The sequence below is a fragment of the Heliconius melpomene genome, chromosome 2 (assembly GCF_056956725.1).
Source record: "Heliconius melpomene rosina isolate 202511_hmr_F chromosome 2, ASM5695672v1, whole genome shotgun sequence".
Lineage (NCBI taxonomy): Eukaryota > Metazoa > Arthropoda > Insecta > Lepidoptera > Nymphalidae > Heliconius > Heliconius melpomene.
The window spans coordinates 662,111-677,501 of record NC_140390.1 but is presented as its reverse complement, the minus strand read 5'-3'; the positions used below and the strand labels follow the sequence as shown (position 1 = coordinate 677,501).

General features: G+C 33.6%; 1 protein-coding gene and 1 long non-coding RNA gene across 2 annotated transcripts; both read right to left on the bottom strand.

The window, feature by feature from the left end:
* Positions 1-653: 653 nt before the first annotated feature.
* Positions 654-6,147, bottom strand: LOC146540236 (farnesol dehydrogenase-like). The gene is made up of 6 exons (XM_085204829.1): positions 6,016-6,147; positions 5,515-5,680; positions 5,096-5,237; positions 2,099-2,228; positions 1,249-1,377; positions 654-820 (listed from the first exon to the last, which is right to left on the bottom strand). Exons 1-6 carry the CDS (start codon positions 6,145-6,147, stop codon positions 776-778), a joined length of 744 nt encoding a protein of 247 aa, XP_085060955.1. The 3' UTR covers positions 654-775.
* Positions 6,148-13,336: 7,189 nt separating this feature from the next.
* LOC146540235 (uncharacterized) lies at positions 13,337-14,662 on the bottom strand. Its single transcript, XR_014878760.1, has 3 exons — positions 14,130-14,662; positions 13,781-13,924; positions 13,337-13,640 (listed from the first exon to the last, which is right to left on the bottom strand). It is a non-coding gene; the product is annotated as an uncharacterized LOC146540235 (long non-coding RNA).
* Between the last annotated feature and the right edge of the window lie 729 nt (positions 14,663-15,391).

The window sequence follows — 15,391 nt, the reverse complement described above, 5'->3', positions numbered from 1 at the left end:
ATGGGGTTGAAAGTTTATATGGAAAAATCTTTAAATCGCCACCGATTTTTATAAAATTTTAAACTTAGACTCTTAAAAATATACTATTGAACAGATGTTTCGTGGTTTATTTTAATTCATCCCCTAGGGGTGTAAATAAGGGGTTGAAAGTCTGTATGGAAAAATCTTCAAATCACCACCGATTTTTATAAAATTTGAAATTTAGACTCTTAAAAATACTTCATTGAACACATGTTTCACGGTTTATTAGAATTCACCCCTATATACGCAAGCGAAGCTGCGCGCGTCCGCTAGTACGATTATATGGAAGATTCTAAAAAAAATGCCTTTATACTTATGAATTAGATTTTCTAAAATTTCTATAACAATAGTATTTTTTTAGCCGATTGCAGTCTGTTATAGTTCATTTCTTCTTAATACTCAACACCTTCTAGTTTTTCTCTAAGTAGGTATAATTTTGTAAGCAGACAAGAAAAACTAGGTTTATTGTTTTCAAAGTCATCTCGTTATCACATGTGGTTGGCGTTATGTACTTGTTATATATTCAATAATTATTATATATTGTAACAATCAGAATTTAATTGATTTTCGTTAATTAAAATCCAATATATTATATATATATATATATATATAAACGAATTAAAATACATATATTATATATTATAGTTTATTATTATTATAATAGCTAAATATTAACATGAGTAAATTATTTAATAGAAAGTATATAGGTACAGTTTATTTCAATATCACGAATTCATTTCACTTTTTTTAGCTTTTACAACATTCCTTCACCCACTGCTTTGACACCCAACTCGTAGATCTGTAATGAAAATAAAAATATATATTTTAAAAGGTTTTTTTTGCCATACGTGGTGTTGAGTTCCGCCATTCATTGCGCAATGTCTTGAAAATTAGGCTTAAAATGGAGAACGGAAAACAGATAAGCAGGATAATCCATCCCGTTTTCCTTTAACCATTAAACCAACAAATTGTGGACAGTCGTGGCGCAAGTGTCCAAGAGTGTGATTGTAAGCTCGAAAGGCTGTGGGTTCATCCTTCTTTCGAGAAAATGTAATTGTTCACTCGATTTTAATATTTTAAATTTTCGATCTTAGAGACAAAGCGCAGCGTTGAGTCCCACCATTCATCACGCAATGTCTCCAGAATTCGTCGGATAACTATCTTAATATTAGGTTCCCTCTATATATTATATACAGCGTGAAGCTATTAAAACAATTACTTCCTTACATTAACACCAGGTGGCGATGAGAGGGCGAATATTGCAGCTTCAGCAATATCACTGGCCTCAAGTGCAGGGACGCCGTCCTGTATGAGCCCGTCAGTCATTTCAGTCCTCACGGTTCCCGGAGAGAGACTCTGTAATATAATAAAAATATAGTGAAATACAGAAAAAAAAATGGTTTTTCACTTGGGGAGTGCTATTTTCATTTTCTCGCTCTATTAATAAGACAAAGTTGAATTCCGCCTCTCAACACCCAATGTCTCGAAATTTGGGTGGGTTGGAGGAATAATCAAAACCACAGCCGTTCCGTTAACGACGACTTGCCTCTGCGCTACTACGGTCGCAAATATTTGGTTGAAATATTATTGTTTTGTAAATAGGGAAAGCCCTATTTGCAGAAATTAAAACAAAACATCGAAACATAGCGATGATTTATTCTGGTCTATATTTTGTGCTCCATTTTCTGCCTAATCACATGAAGCTCATTTTAGAAGCGACACTACTAGAGAATAATAGAGAGAATAATATAAGCAATACTACTTTCTTTATCCTGTATATTTTTTATTCATCGTAGGGCTACTTCATTAAGTAGCTACTAAAAGTTAGTGTTGCCCACTAGGCAACCTAGTGTTGCTACACTTATATTTCTCATCCTATTTTGAGAGATATTGCGTAATATGTAAGGGACAGCGAGAAGGAATCGCAACCATAGCGTTTATGGACGATTTCTTCTTATTTTTACAATCATTAATATTAATCACGTCATGTACCAAACGTACCAAAATAGAAAAAATATATTAAAATTTAAGTGCTGTTAATGAAAAACTATATAATTTATGATCTTCATCGTCTTACCGTAATCTTAATCTTGCTTTTGAAGTGTGCTAATTCGTTCACCAGAGAGTTGGTGATGGCTGTCACCGCGTGCTTGGTGGCGGTGTAGACGTTGGAGTACATGTATGAGGGAATATAGTGGCCGAGGACACTGAAAACAATTAAAATATGTGAGATATGAAATATTAATCTCATTTTATGCTATTGTGGATATCAAGGAACGTTATGTATCTAGAAATAAAGTCATGGCGTCGCCGTGGTGCAATTGGTGCAACGCTTCAGAAAAGTCTTTCAGTTCTTCAGTTTCTTCAGAAAAGGGTCTAGATTTTTGGAATATCTATATTGTTAGAAATAATTAGAAATAATGACCATAGAGGTTATATAAGAACGACTCTAATTACTGGCTGGCACTTTTATGGGCTGTCAACGACGACCGAAAGAAAAGGATCGCTAACGTCACTCTGCCCGATGGATTCTTGAGAACCAGATATTGTTATTAGACTGCTAGATAATTCCCTTTGGTTGTTTAATAATTATTTGAAGCCTTGTTTTAATTCATTACCTTTCCCACTTTATTTAATATTTCCAATAGTTTCTAACATCAGAAGTGGGATAGAAGCCTTAGTTACTAAGCCATCCCATTCCTGATCTTTCTAATATTTTTGTGTAATCGGGTAGAGTTACATAGCAATGTCTTCTGATAGCTGACGTTGCAAAACTAGAGGGAGGCGCCGTACGTGAACTCCCTCCTTACTAATCACTTCGCGAGATAAAGCCGCGGAGTCTGACTTGGTGTTGGTGCTGGGTGCGGCACAATGTGCTCCTGCACCATTGACATGAACCTACACAACGCCAACGTAGAGCTGCCGTTATCCGTGGGACTACAAGCACCAGTCGAGCAATATAGCTGAGCAGTTACTTGAAGTGTGAACTCTTTCACGGTGAGATCAAACCAATATTATGTTTCCAATTTTGCCCCAATATTCATGACGTCGACACGTGGTGAGACGAAATCGATAAAAATTACGTGCTTTACCAAATAACTGTAAAGATTAGACATTCTCTTCCTCGTGGTCAGGTTAGGCCGAGACAAAATAAAATAATAGCCGCTGCCAGGTACATGGTATGACATGCATGGCTGGTATTATGGCGAGGAAAGTGGACACCAGATACATGTGCTGTTCTCTTTGATTGTTAGTTTTCCTATTTAGTATCTATTTGTTCTTGACTATGTATCAAACTATTTGTGTACTCACTATGTTTTTGTTGTACATGGTGCTTATGTAATTTTTAATTAGTGTGTATTGCGCAATGTGCTGTGTGTACGGTAACTAAAGGTTAGTAAGGAGGCATGTGGTTGCGTCAGTGGGGCCCAGGTTGACTAGAGACCCAGTAAGTCCGGTCTTACTTCTGTAGTGTCAGAGTGACTCACATGGGTGAGAAGAGATCTGATGCCAAAGTCTACAGTTTATATTTGTTTTGTGTTGTTTTGAATTAAGGCATGTGGTTGCGTCGGTGGGGCCCAGGCCGACTAGAGACGCAGTGAGTCCGGTCTTACTTCTGTAGTGTCAGAGTGACTCACAAGGGTGAGAAGAGATCTGATGCCAAAGTCTACAGTTTATATTTGTTTTGTGTTGTTTTGAATTAAGGCATGTGGTTGCGTCGGTGGGGCCCAGGCCGACTAGAGACGCAGTGAGTCCGGTGTTACTTCTGTAGTGTCAGAGTGACTCACAAAGGTGAGAAGAGATCTGATGCCAAAGTCTACAGATTATTTTGTGTTGCATTTTTGAGTTACTGTATACCTCTGTAGGTGTCAGATTGACTCACAACAGATTGGTGTAAATTCTAATGAATTTAGTATTCGGTTGCGCGGGAACAGGATCCGACACAAAATCCTACTATGTCTGTTTTATTTCTGAGTTAATGGTTACTTTGTAGGTGTCGGATTGACTCGCAAGAGACCGTTGTAATTCATTTTGTATCTAGAATGCATCTAGTATCCGATTGCGTGAGAAGAGATCTGAAGTAAATCCTACCACGCGTATTTGATTTTCATTCTTGTGTCATTGTTTAATATGAAAGTTCAAAGATACATGTTCAAGGTCAGATTTCAGATACAAACTGACAACTAGTTTCGTTACTTATTGAAATAACTAATTCCATTTCATATCACAGGTCATAACGAAACTGATAATGTGAGGTCTACTAAAACTGACAAAGTTGGTCCTTCTAATGAAACGGAGGACGGCATCGGGACGCTGCCATGTCAGGAGAGGCCGTGTTAGAAATAATTAGAAATAATGACCATAGAGGTTATATAAGAACGACTCTAATTACTGGCTGGCACTTTTATGGGCTGTCAACGACGACCGAAAGAAAAGGATCGCTAACGTCACTCTGCCCGATGGATTCTTGAGAACCAGATATTGTTATTAGACTGCTAGATAATTCCCTTTGGTTGTTTAATAATTATTTGAAGCCTTGTTTTAATTCATTACCTTTCCCACTTTATTTAATATTTCCAATAGTTTCTAACAATATATATAAAAGGACTTGTCCTCACTGACTGAGGTAAGACGCACGCACAGCCGTAACCGCTGTGCGTAGAAACGTCAAATTTGGACAGATGTTTACTTTCGTAATCTGGACATCCACTAAGAAGGGATTTTGAAATATTTTAACCCTAAAGGGGCGAAATAGGGGTTGAAAGTTTGTATGGAAAAATGTTTAAATCGGCACCGACTTTTATAAAATTGTAAATTCAGACTCTTAAAAATATTTAATTGAACACGTATTTCACGGTTTTTTAGAATTTACCCCCTAAAGGTGCCAAAAAGGGGTTTAAAGTTTGTATGGAAAAATGTTTAAATCGGCACTGATTTTTATAAAATTTGAAATAGAGACTCTTAAAAATATTTCATTGAAGACGTGTTTCATGGTTTATTAGAATTCACCCCTAAGGGTGCAAATAAGCATGCAAAGTTGCGCGCGTCCGCTAGTATGTATATAATAATTTACCTATTTATATTAACAATGTGTCCAGCAACATTTCTTCTCTTCATACTGTCGACAGCGTAGCGAGTAGACAGGAGCAGCGACTTGATGTTCAAATCGATAAGGAGTTCCATATTGGCATCTGTCAGATGCTTATCTCCGACCGCTTGAAAAGAAGATTTTTTTATTTTATTTTGTAGTACTTTCACGATGTACTCTGCATATAGCAGGGTAGGTAGAGGGAACCTTGTGTTAAGACGTTACGTTTACGCCAATTTTCGAAACATTGTACGGCTTGTGCATGCGACAGGAATTCAGATGATTGTGGGTTCGATTCCTACGCGTTGATTTCCGCTACTCAACCGGAGTGTCTTAGCACTTGGTTCCCAGGTTGCTCTTTGAATAATTATGAATATCTCTGTAGATATATAATAAATACATACATGTAATACTTCCATCGAATAACACAGCAGCGTTGTTTATAACGATATCGGCTCCCCCGAACTTCTGTTCGACCCAGTCGAAGGCTTCCTTGGTTTCTTCAGGCTTGGAGAGGTCAGCCTGCTTGGAGTGGATCTTGCCTTTACCTGTCACTTGCTTGGCAAGATCCTGTGTAAAGTATAAGTTTCTTTTAAATTCTTTATTGCACAAAATATTATACGTAAAAAAATACTACTTTTTTTTTAACTAACTTTATTATTTTTGGGAACCTAGTTTAAGACCTTCGTTCCTCACTTTTCTCTTGATTTTCCAGATATTACATGTTGAATGGCAGAACTAAATGCCGCGCGTTGTCTTATTGTTAGAACAAAGAAATCAAAAGAATTAATTCCCCCCAGTGGTAACTAGTCAGACAGTTTAACCCACTGCCATCGTCCTTACACAAACCCGTTGCGCAACGACGACTTCAGACCTAATTTTAATTCAAAATATTCAATACTTACATCAATTCGCTGTTTCCTTCTGGCAACGCCGACCACTATAACACCATAATTGGCAAGACGGAGGGCGATATCAGCACCTATTCCAGAACTAGCGCCTGTCACGATTGCTACTTTGCCTGCCCAACGTTCCATTTTCAAACAAAATTTATATAAAAGCTTAAATATTTTTTATTTTAAAATGAGTTTAAAAAATATTTATTTGAATTTAATATAATAAATCCCTTTTTCAGACTTGCTCGTGCCTGTAAGCGAGAAGTGAGTGTTTATATACGTTTAAAACGAAGGATTTATAATTGTCTTTCGATGGATGTACACAAATGATAGGTTATCTTGGTCAAGGAAATTATAATATTATTAGTATTGATACTCAGCTTGTCAAACAGTATATTTTTTAATTATATCTAAAATAACATTATAGGCTTACTAATAGCCAAGTTCTCAGAGCCTCCGCCTTTGTCTATAATAAAATGTTATTTATGTCCCATATAAAATTCTATATTTCAAAATTATTTATTTAGCTTAACGCTGTATTCCTGGCGGAGTAACAAAGTCAAATGCAGCGTCAACGTCCAACCTCTTAATTGATGCCCTCCAAGGAGTCCTCATACTTTTTAAGTGAGGTTAGGCTTCCTGAGGTTAGGTGGAGGACGGAGTTGCAAATAGTTCATTTTCTTGCTTACCTAAACTAATATTATGTGGCTGAAAAGTTTCGTCGAACGCGCTAATTCTGGCAACTACTAAATCGATTTCAAAAAGATATTTCTAACACGTATTAATTTTTTTTATTTTTTTCTAAAAAATATAAAATATTTTCAAAGTAAAATAAGGAAAATAATAAAAGTATCTTCTTATCAATGATAATACTTACTATGTAAATATGATTTGATATTGAAGATCCGTGATTGACATTAGTATGTGATAAGCAAACTGTAGATAACAGACCGGACTTACTAACGGACTTTAATGATAGTGTAAACGGTCAGTTACGCAGAGGTTTTTTCTGGACAAAATACCATTATTTCATAGTAAGATCAAAAATCTATTTCAAATTATTCATTTCTACATTTTAAAAGAAATTCTTTAACGACTTTAATTGCGTTAACTTAGAAACTTGTTTTCTAATTTATGGTAGATTTGAAGATTTCATATTAATTTCAGCTTATTACGTTCTAAACGATCTCGAGATCTTGGCAGATGGAAAGACGGATAATAAAGTGAACCTATAAGGCATCCGTTTTTACGTTTTGAGGCACGGAACTCTAAAAATGTTTGAAGTCAAAAAATGGCATTGTCTCGAGTAATATTCTAATACTCGGTCTCGGCTGTTATGGCAGCGCGTAACTGTTGCATGTTGACTTCATTCAACAAGCAATGTCTGGAAAATTGTGCGGGGCACTGGAAACGGACGTGTCTTAACACTAAATTATCTCTTTCTTCCTTGCAAGGGCCGAAACAAAGTGTAAAGCTAAAAAAAACATTGCATTCCGTATAATATATAATAATTATATGCCAACTATAATAATGACAGATTATAATATCCTATCCTATCCTATCCTATATCTTATAAAACAAAGTCGCTTTTCGTGTCTGTCTGTTGTTTCTAACTCTTCTTCTTCTAAACCACCCAACGGATTTTGATGCGGTTTTCACCATTAGGTCGAGTATTTTTCGTAGAAGGTTTATATATAGTTTATTATTTGTACATTCTTATGTAAATTAACATAAATACGATAAATGTGTATAAAGTCCTACCCGTTGAGACACTTTTGCGCATGCGCTGCTTTTATGGTAAGTACTACATGAAAATAATGTACTGAAGTATTGTGCGTCTTAATAAGATCTACAAAAAAGTCCGCGATGGCATATTCGTATCTTTTAAGAATAACGTGTAGTGATCATATTTCTGTCTAAAAATAATAATTTCAATATATTTTTTATTGTGAGCGATATTTTTCCATAATGGTATTAATCCTTATCCTTTAAAATACTTTATTAAATTTTTACGTTAAACGAAGATAAAATTCGCTTTTTACACTATTTCGAAATTGCGAATAGTTTTACAGAAAAACGCATTTAATTGTTGACACATGCCGCCGTTGACACATCAGCTGTATGTTACTCAAGTTTCACTTATCCCTTACTCTCAGCATATAAATAAGTATATTAGTTACGTTGGCCATTTAATGTAGACCAAAACTGTCTTTTACTGTTTTTCATTTTAATAAGTACTTTAGAAGTTGTTACAATATCAAAAAATCCTTGCTGCGAAACGGCTCGCCACTCGCCATGTGTCCGACGCGCCCGCCTGGCTTACAAGCATCGGTGGTTCAGTGGTAGAATGCTCGCCGGCCACGCGGGCAGCCCGGGTTCGATTCCCGGCCGATGCATTCTATTTAATTTTCCTCACAGGCAGCCACGTAGTGCTTGCTTTTCAGGGATCAGGGATAGAATACCCTCTTCAGCATTAACCACAAGCTCGAAAAAAGAAAAACCTGCCTGTCTCTATAGCAACGAAGATTTAGATGCGTTTGCACGGATAATTGGAGTTGAATGTATTATTTCAGCGCGATATATTTGGTTTCATATTTTTTTGTACAAACATACATTATATGAATAATCCAGTAGTAAAAGCGGGCGAAGCCGCAAGAGGGTCGCTAGTATCTTATAAAACAAAGTCGCTTTTCGTGTCTGTCTGAACTTTCTAACTCTTCTTCTTCTAAACCACCCAGCGGATATTTATGCGGTTTCCACCATTAGGTCGAGTATTTCTCAGGGAAGGTTTATATATAGTTTATTATTTGTACATTCTTATGTAAATTAACATAAATACGATAAATGTGTATAAAGTCCTACCCGTTGAGACACTTTCGCGCATGCGCTGCTTTAATGGTAAGTACTACATGAAAATAATGTACTGGAGTATTGTCCCTCTCAATAAGATCTACAAAAAAGTCCGCGAAGGCATATTTTTATCTTTTAAGAATAACGTATAGTGATCATATTTCTGTCTAAAAATAGTAATTTCAATATATTTTTTATTGTGAGGGATATTTTTTCATAATGGTATTAATCCTTATCCTTTAAAATTCTTTATTAATTTTCTACGTTAAACGAAGATAAAATTTGCTTTTTACACTATTTCGAAATTGCGAATAGTTTTAGAGAAAAACGCATATAATTGTTGACACATCACGCCGTTGACTCATCAGCTGTGCCGACTCAAGTTTTACTTATCCATTACTCTCAGCATATAAATAAGTATATCAGTTACGTTGGCCATTTAATGTAGATCAAAACTGTATTTTACTGTTTTTTCATTTTAATAAGTACTTTAGAAGTTGTTACAATATCAAAACATCCTTGCTGCGAAATGCGCCCCGCGACGTTTTGCTTATACAAGCGCGTCATGAGCAGTCATCGGTGGTTCAGTGGTAGAATGCTCGCCTGCCACGCGGGCGGCCCGGGTTCGCTTCCCGGCCAATGCATTCTATTTAATTTTCCTCACAGGCAGCCACGTAGTGCTTGCTTTTCATCAGGGACAGAATACCCTCTTCAGCATTAACCACAAGCTCGAAAAAAATTTAGATGCGTTTGCACGTATTGGATAATTGGAGTTGAATGTATTATTTCAGCGCGATATATTTGGTTTCATATTTTTTGTAGTAGTTATTAGCAGGAAGGCTTTTGTTTATAATTTCGTCCGTTTAAAAATAGTCATTTAACTATCTAAAAATAGTCATTTAAATATATTTTAATAAGTACTTGAAAAGATTTTATTAAGTGCTTTGCAAACATGAGAGGGTCGCTAGTAGATAATATTACAAACTAGCGACCCCCTTGCGGCTTCGCCCGCTTTTACTACTGGATTATTCATATAATGTATGTTTGCAAAGCACTTAAGATAATGTGAAAATTAATTAAACCCTAATGCAACCCGCGTTTTCGTAGTTTCAATAAGGATTTTTCAATTGTTTTACACAGCAAGGATTTTTTAGTAGGCACCGTAATTTTAAATCTGTGCTACTAATCTTTTCAAGTACTTATTAAAATATATTTAAATTACTATTTTAGATAGTTAAATGACATTAAATAATACATTCAACTCGAATTATCCAATACGTGCAAACGCATCTAAATCTTCGTTGCTATAAAGGCAGGCGGGTTTTTTTTTCGAGCTTGTGGTTAATGCTGAAGGGGGTATTCTGTCCCTGATGAAAAGCAAGCACTACGTGGCTGCCTGTGACGAAAATTAAATAGAATGCATCTGCCGGGAATTTAACCCGGGCCGCCCGCGTGGCAGGCGAGCATTCTACCACTGAACCACCGATACGTGTAAGGCAGGCGGGCGCGGCGGACTCGCTTGTATAAGCATAACGTCGCGAGGCGCATTTCGCAGCAAGGATTTTTTGATATTGTAACAACTTCTAAAGTACTTATTAAAATGAAAAACAGAAAAGACAGTTTTGATCTACATTAAATGGCCAACGTAACTAATATACTTATTTATATGCTTTATATGCCATTCACAATTTCGAAATAGTTTAAAAAGCAAATTTTATCTTCGTTTAACGTAGAAATTTAATAAAGTATTTTAAAGGATAAGGATTAATACCATTATAGAAAAATATCCCTCACAAAAAAAATATATTGAAATTACTATTTTTAGACAGAAATATGATCACTACACGTTATTCTTAAAAGATACGAATATGCCCTCGCGGACTTTTTTGTAGATCTTATTAAGAGGAACAATACTCCAGTACATTTTTTTTCATGTAGTATAAATACTACATGAAAAAAAATGTACTGGAGCATGCGCTGCTTTAATGGTAAACCATTAAAGCAGCGCATGCGCCAAAGTGTCTCAGCGGGTAGGACTTTATACATATTTATCGTATTTATGTTAATTTACATAAGAATGTACAAATAATAAACTATATACAAACCTTCCCTGAGAAATACTCGACCTAATGGTGAAAACCGCATTCAAATCCGTTGGATGGTTTAGAAGAAGAGTTAGAAAGTTCAGACAGACACAAAAAGCGACTTTGTTTTATAAGATATAGGATATATATAAAAGGACTTGTCCTCACTGACTGAGGTTTAGATTTTTGAAAGTATTTAATTGAACACGTGTTTCTCGTTTCGTTTCATCGTTTTCTAGAATTCTCCCCTTAGAGTGCAAATAAGGGGTTGAAAGTTTGTATGGAAAAATCTTTAAATCGCCACCGATTTTTATAAAATTTTAAATTTAGACTCTTAAAAATATTTCATGTTTCTTGGTTTATTAGAATTCACCCCTAAATACGCAAGCGAAGCTGCGCGCGTCCGCCAGTTATCAATAATTATAATATTACAGATTATAATTTGTTAGCGATGTATAATTTACATCCGTGTTAAGACAATAGACGTCCGATAACAACAGACACTATCAACAAATCAATTTATTGATATTTATTAATGAAGCACTTGAATAGATACTGTAGGTACTTGTTTGGCTTAAAATGTGTTATGTATGTAATACTTATTAAATGGTATTGGGTTCGATTCCGATTCACACTTGGGATGATTAATTATTTGCATTTACTCACTACAGTAAGAAATTATAAGTGAAATTATACATACTTATGAATCCATTTTTTTAGCTTCATGCTGTACCCCGCATGCAAGACAGAAGTAGTGTAGTGTCAAGACACTCCTCTGTGCACACCTACTTTGTGTGGCGGAACATAAACGGGAATTGATACCAGAGCGCAGAAATAAAAAATAAAATTTTCCATTATCTGGAATGGGAATCGAACCCACAATCTGTCGACGGCCTCTATTAAATAAATTCGTCATTCAAAGATAAGTTAGTCATTTATACGTTTATTTATGTAACTTGGCTTTATTCGAATACATAAAATATTTAACAAAAGAGGAGATAATGGCCCCGGGGAACTACACTTTGTAGGCTTTCGGTACTCTATTATTTGTCAAGGTAAGGCTTCAAAGTAATATTATTACGCAAATTATTTCTATTATTTTACAGGCATTAGGAGGATCATTGCGTAATTTAGATCCCATCAAAAACATAAATGTAAAATGAAAGCCAAGTTCAGTAATAAAACACATGCTTTCAGCGATAAAAGAAGTGAGATGTAAATGTATGCCAAGTTCAATGGTCAGTCCTGAAATTAATTTTAACAATATAAAATATTTTATAACAACTGAAAATGTCCATTCTTCTTACAACTTGGAGACTTTATTTATGTGTAATATCTGACTTGGCCAGTTTTCATATAAATTTACAATAGAATCTGAATAGAATAGAATTTGAATACATTTATTTATATCGATGTAAATTAATTTGAAAACTGGCCAAGTCAGATATTACACATAAATAAAGTCTCCAAGTTGTAAGAAGAATGGACATTTTCAGTTGTTATAAAATATTTTATATTGTTAAAATTAATTTCAGGACTGACCATTGAACTTGGCCCTCCCTGCGGTAACGATAGTTTCGTTTTACGTATCTTTTTTTAATTAACAAAATCCTAATATATATGCTAAATTAAATTTAAAATTAATTATTATTACTTATAAAAGTCCTATAAAAACTATTTTTAATAAAATAATAAATCTTTAAGTCCCAAAATATTAAAAAAGAATAAAAATTAATAATATTAAAACACTTTTTAAAACTTAATGCAATATGCTTAGGTGCGTACAATGGAACTTGAACATGTCATTTTGACAGCATATGTTTTTATAATATAATAATTAATTGTTAGTTTTAAGATACTTTATTCCTAACCCATTTTCATGTATAAATTATTAAACATAACTTGAAACGCCATAAAATTACAACTAAACTGAACTAAAGATAATTATTTTAATTTAATTAATGGAGTCCGGCATAGTAAGGTAAGTATCGTATGTATTCATAATTTTGTTTATTAAGTTTAAATATACATGCGAAAAATTATATAAAGGCGTTAGCCTCTATAGAATTTTTGAATTCATTATAATATTAATATCGTTTTGCTTGGCTATTTCAATTTCATATTGTTTATTGCTACATTGGATAACAAAGAATAAAATTTGAGATTAAATGCAAGATTATTATTTTAACTTATATTGATGAATGCTTTATTGAACAATGAACTAATAAATACTTTATTTTTTTCAGTAAAAACAAAACAGTGATTGCAAGATATTCACTAAATATTTTGTAGCTTATAAGAAATGTATGGTGAATAAAGCTGATAAAATTACTAAACGTGGAGCAAGCTAGAACTAAGAAATAAAAAATATTTATATAAAGAGACAAATAAAAAAATAGGTTACATTTTTTTAATAATAAAAAAATTACAATACACATTGTTTTCCTTATTCACCCCCAAAAACAAGTAAAACTATGATTAACTAACAATCTTCTCACTTAAGTAATTAATAAATATAAAATATTTGAATAATTATTCATCTTATAAAACAATTATTTATGTCCTTTCTGTGATATCTTATATTGCAGCGCTGTCCTCATTATCTATCATGTCATGAAGGTATTTCCATTCCTGGTACTTCCTCCAAATTAAGATCTCTGCAAATGGAGTGCCATAATATGAAATTATCTTGCAAATGTTCTAAAAATATAAAATTTCTATATTTAGTATATAATTCATGAATATTAATAAGTTTAATACTATTTACACATCATACTAATAAATTATAATAAGATTTTTTTTTTTTCCAAACCATAGGTAATATTAGGTTAACATAATACCTTTCTAATATGTTCCTGGTTTAATATATGCTTGCTTGCAGCTTTGCTTTAGTACTTGGATTAAGGACTTGTGTTAATAAATATGGTCTATTTGGTACTTTAATTCCATTGATTACCATAATGTCTTGCATCACATTTTGCTGCCTATAATAAAATATAAAATATTATTTTACAAATATATGAGATAGTAATTTGGAAAATCAGCAATTGAAATTAATAAGCCCAGAGCTCAAATTAAGAAATGATATGGTAATTTGTAACTGAGTTAAACTGAGACTTATACAAAAAAAAGTTTCCATAATTTGCCTGCTTTTGTAAAGAAAACTTTATATAACTTAATAATACTCACATGGCGATTAAAAACATAAGTGTTCGAGTGAAATCAGTTGCAGCAATAACTCCAGGAAAGGCACCAACTTGATAGAAGTTTTTAGCACTCTCTTGATATATTTTTATATGCTCACTGCATATATTTGTAATTGCTGACACTGACTACATAACACTATCATTACTATCACTCGAAGAAATGTCACTCCACATATTTATTTACTTTAAAAATCAAATATAATATAAATGCAATTTTGCAATCCGGGGATATGATAAAGTAAACCCCAAAATATGTCAGATCGCAATTAGCTGTCATTTTTGCTATCCAACGTAATGTCAAAATGGACAGATCGTTTATTGGCACGCACAAGCTGTAATTTTCATACAAAGTTCCCTCTTCATCTCCAGTTAGTCCTCCCAACGATAGATTGAAGTTAAAGATTGAAAATGAAGTACTTCGATAGGTTATTGGCAAGCTAAACTCAAAAAATAGATTGATATTTTAATCTATGGTAGCAATTTATGGATTAGGATCGATTATTAACATTGGGCGTAAGTGCTGACGGTACCAATCTGAATTGATATGATCCCAAGGTCGACTCCGTTCTCTGCCGTTTTCACAAGTGTTCCTAAAACCAGTAAAATCATGAAACTCAGGCCAAAAAAACCATTAAAATATGAGCGGCTTCGTACAATAAAATATATCTAATATAATTAGATATTTACTTTTTTATTATGGTCAATAATATTATGTTTTATTACTCTTAAGACGATATTTAATTATATATGAAAATAGATTATATTTATCTATGAATCTCGACTATAGTTTTTATTTTGTTGATTAAATGACAGTTGTCAGATTTGAAAGTAATGAATGTATGCTGCGTTTAGAAATCTGATATATTAATTAATATTTTTTTCTAATTTTATTATTTTGTTGGAATAACTCAACACGCAATGCCTCCAGAGTTCGATGGAAAGAGGGGAACTGAGTGTCTTAACAGTAGGTTCCCTCTCTCTACCCCGCTATGTGTGGGATACATCGTAAAGCGGATTTATTTATTTTTTATTATTTTGTTTAAGTAATTTTTAATTTTCTCTTTTTTTCTCTTATTTTTTTTATTAACAATTACTTAAATTTTTACTGTTAATAATTACTTTATAATTACTTTTGTTAAGATAGCTGGTAGGCTGACAATATATCAAATTAAAAATAAAATCAGCTTCACGCTGTATCCCGCACACAGCAGAGTAGACAGGGGGAACCTAGTGTTAATACACTCA

What these genes read in the sequence shown, in the direction of transcription:
- LOC146540236 (XM_085204829.1), bottom strand. Translation starts at nt 6,147, where the DNA reads ATGGAACGTTGGGCAGGCAAAGTAGCAATCGTGACAGGCGCTAGTTCT. An exon ending in GAAGGAAACAGCGAATTGAT is followed by an intron (nt 5,681 to 6,015) that starts GTAAGTATTGAA and finishes TACTTTACACAG; the next exon opens with GATCTTGCCAAGCAAGTGAC. An exon ending in CACATTGTTAATATAAATAG is followed by an intron (nt 2,229 to 5,095) that starts GTAAATTATTAT and finishes AATTGTTTTCAG; the next exon opens with TGTCCTCGGCCACTATATTC.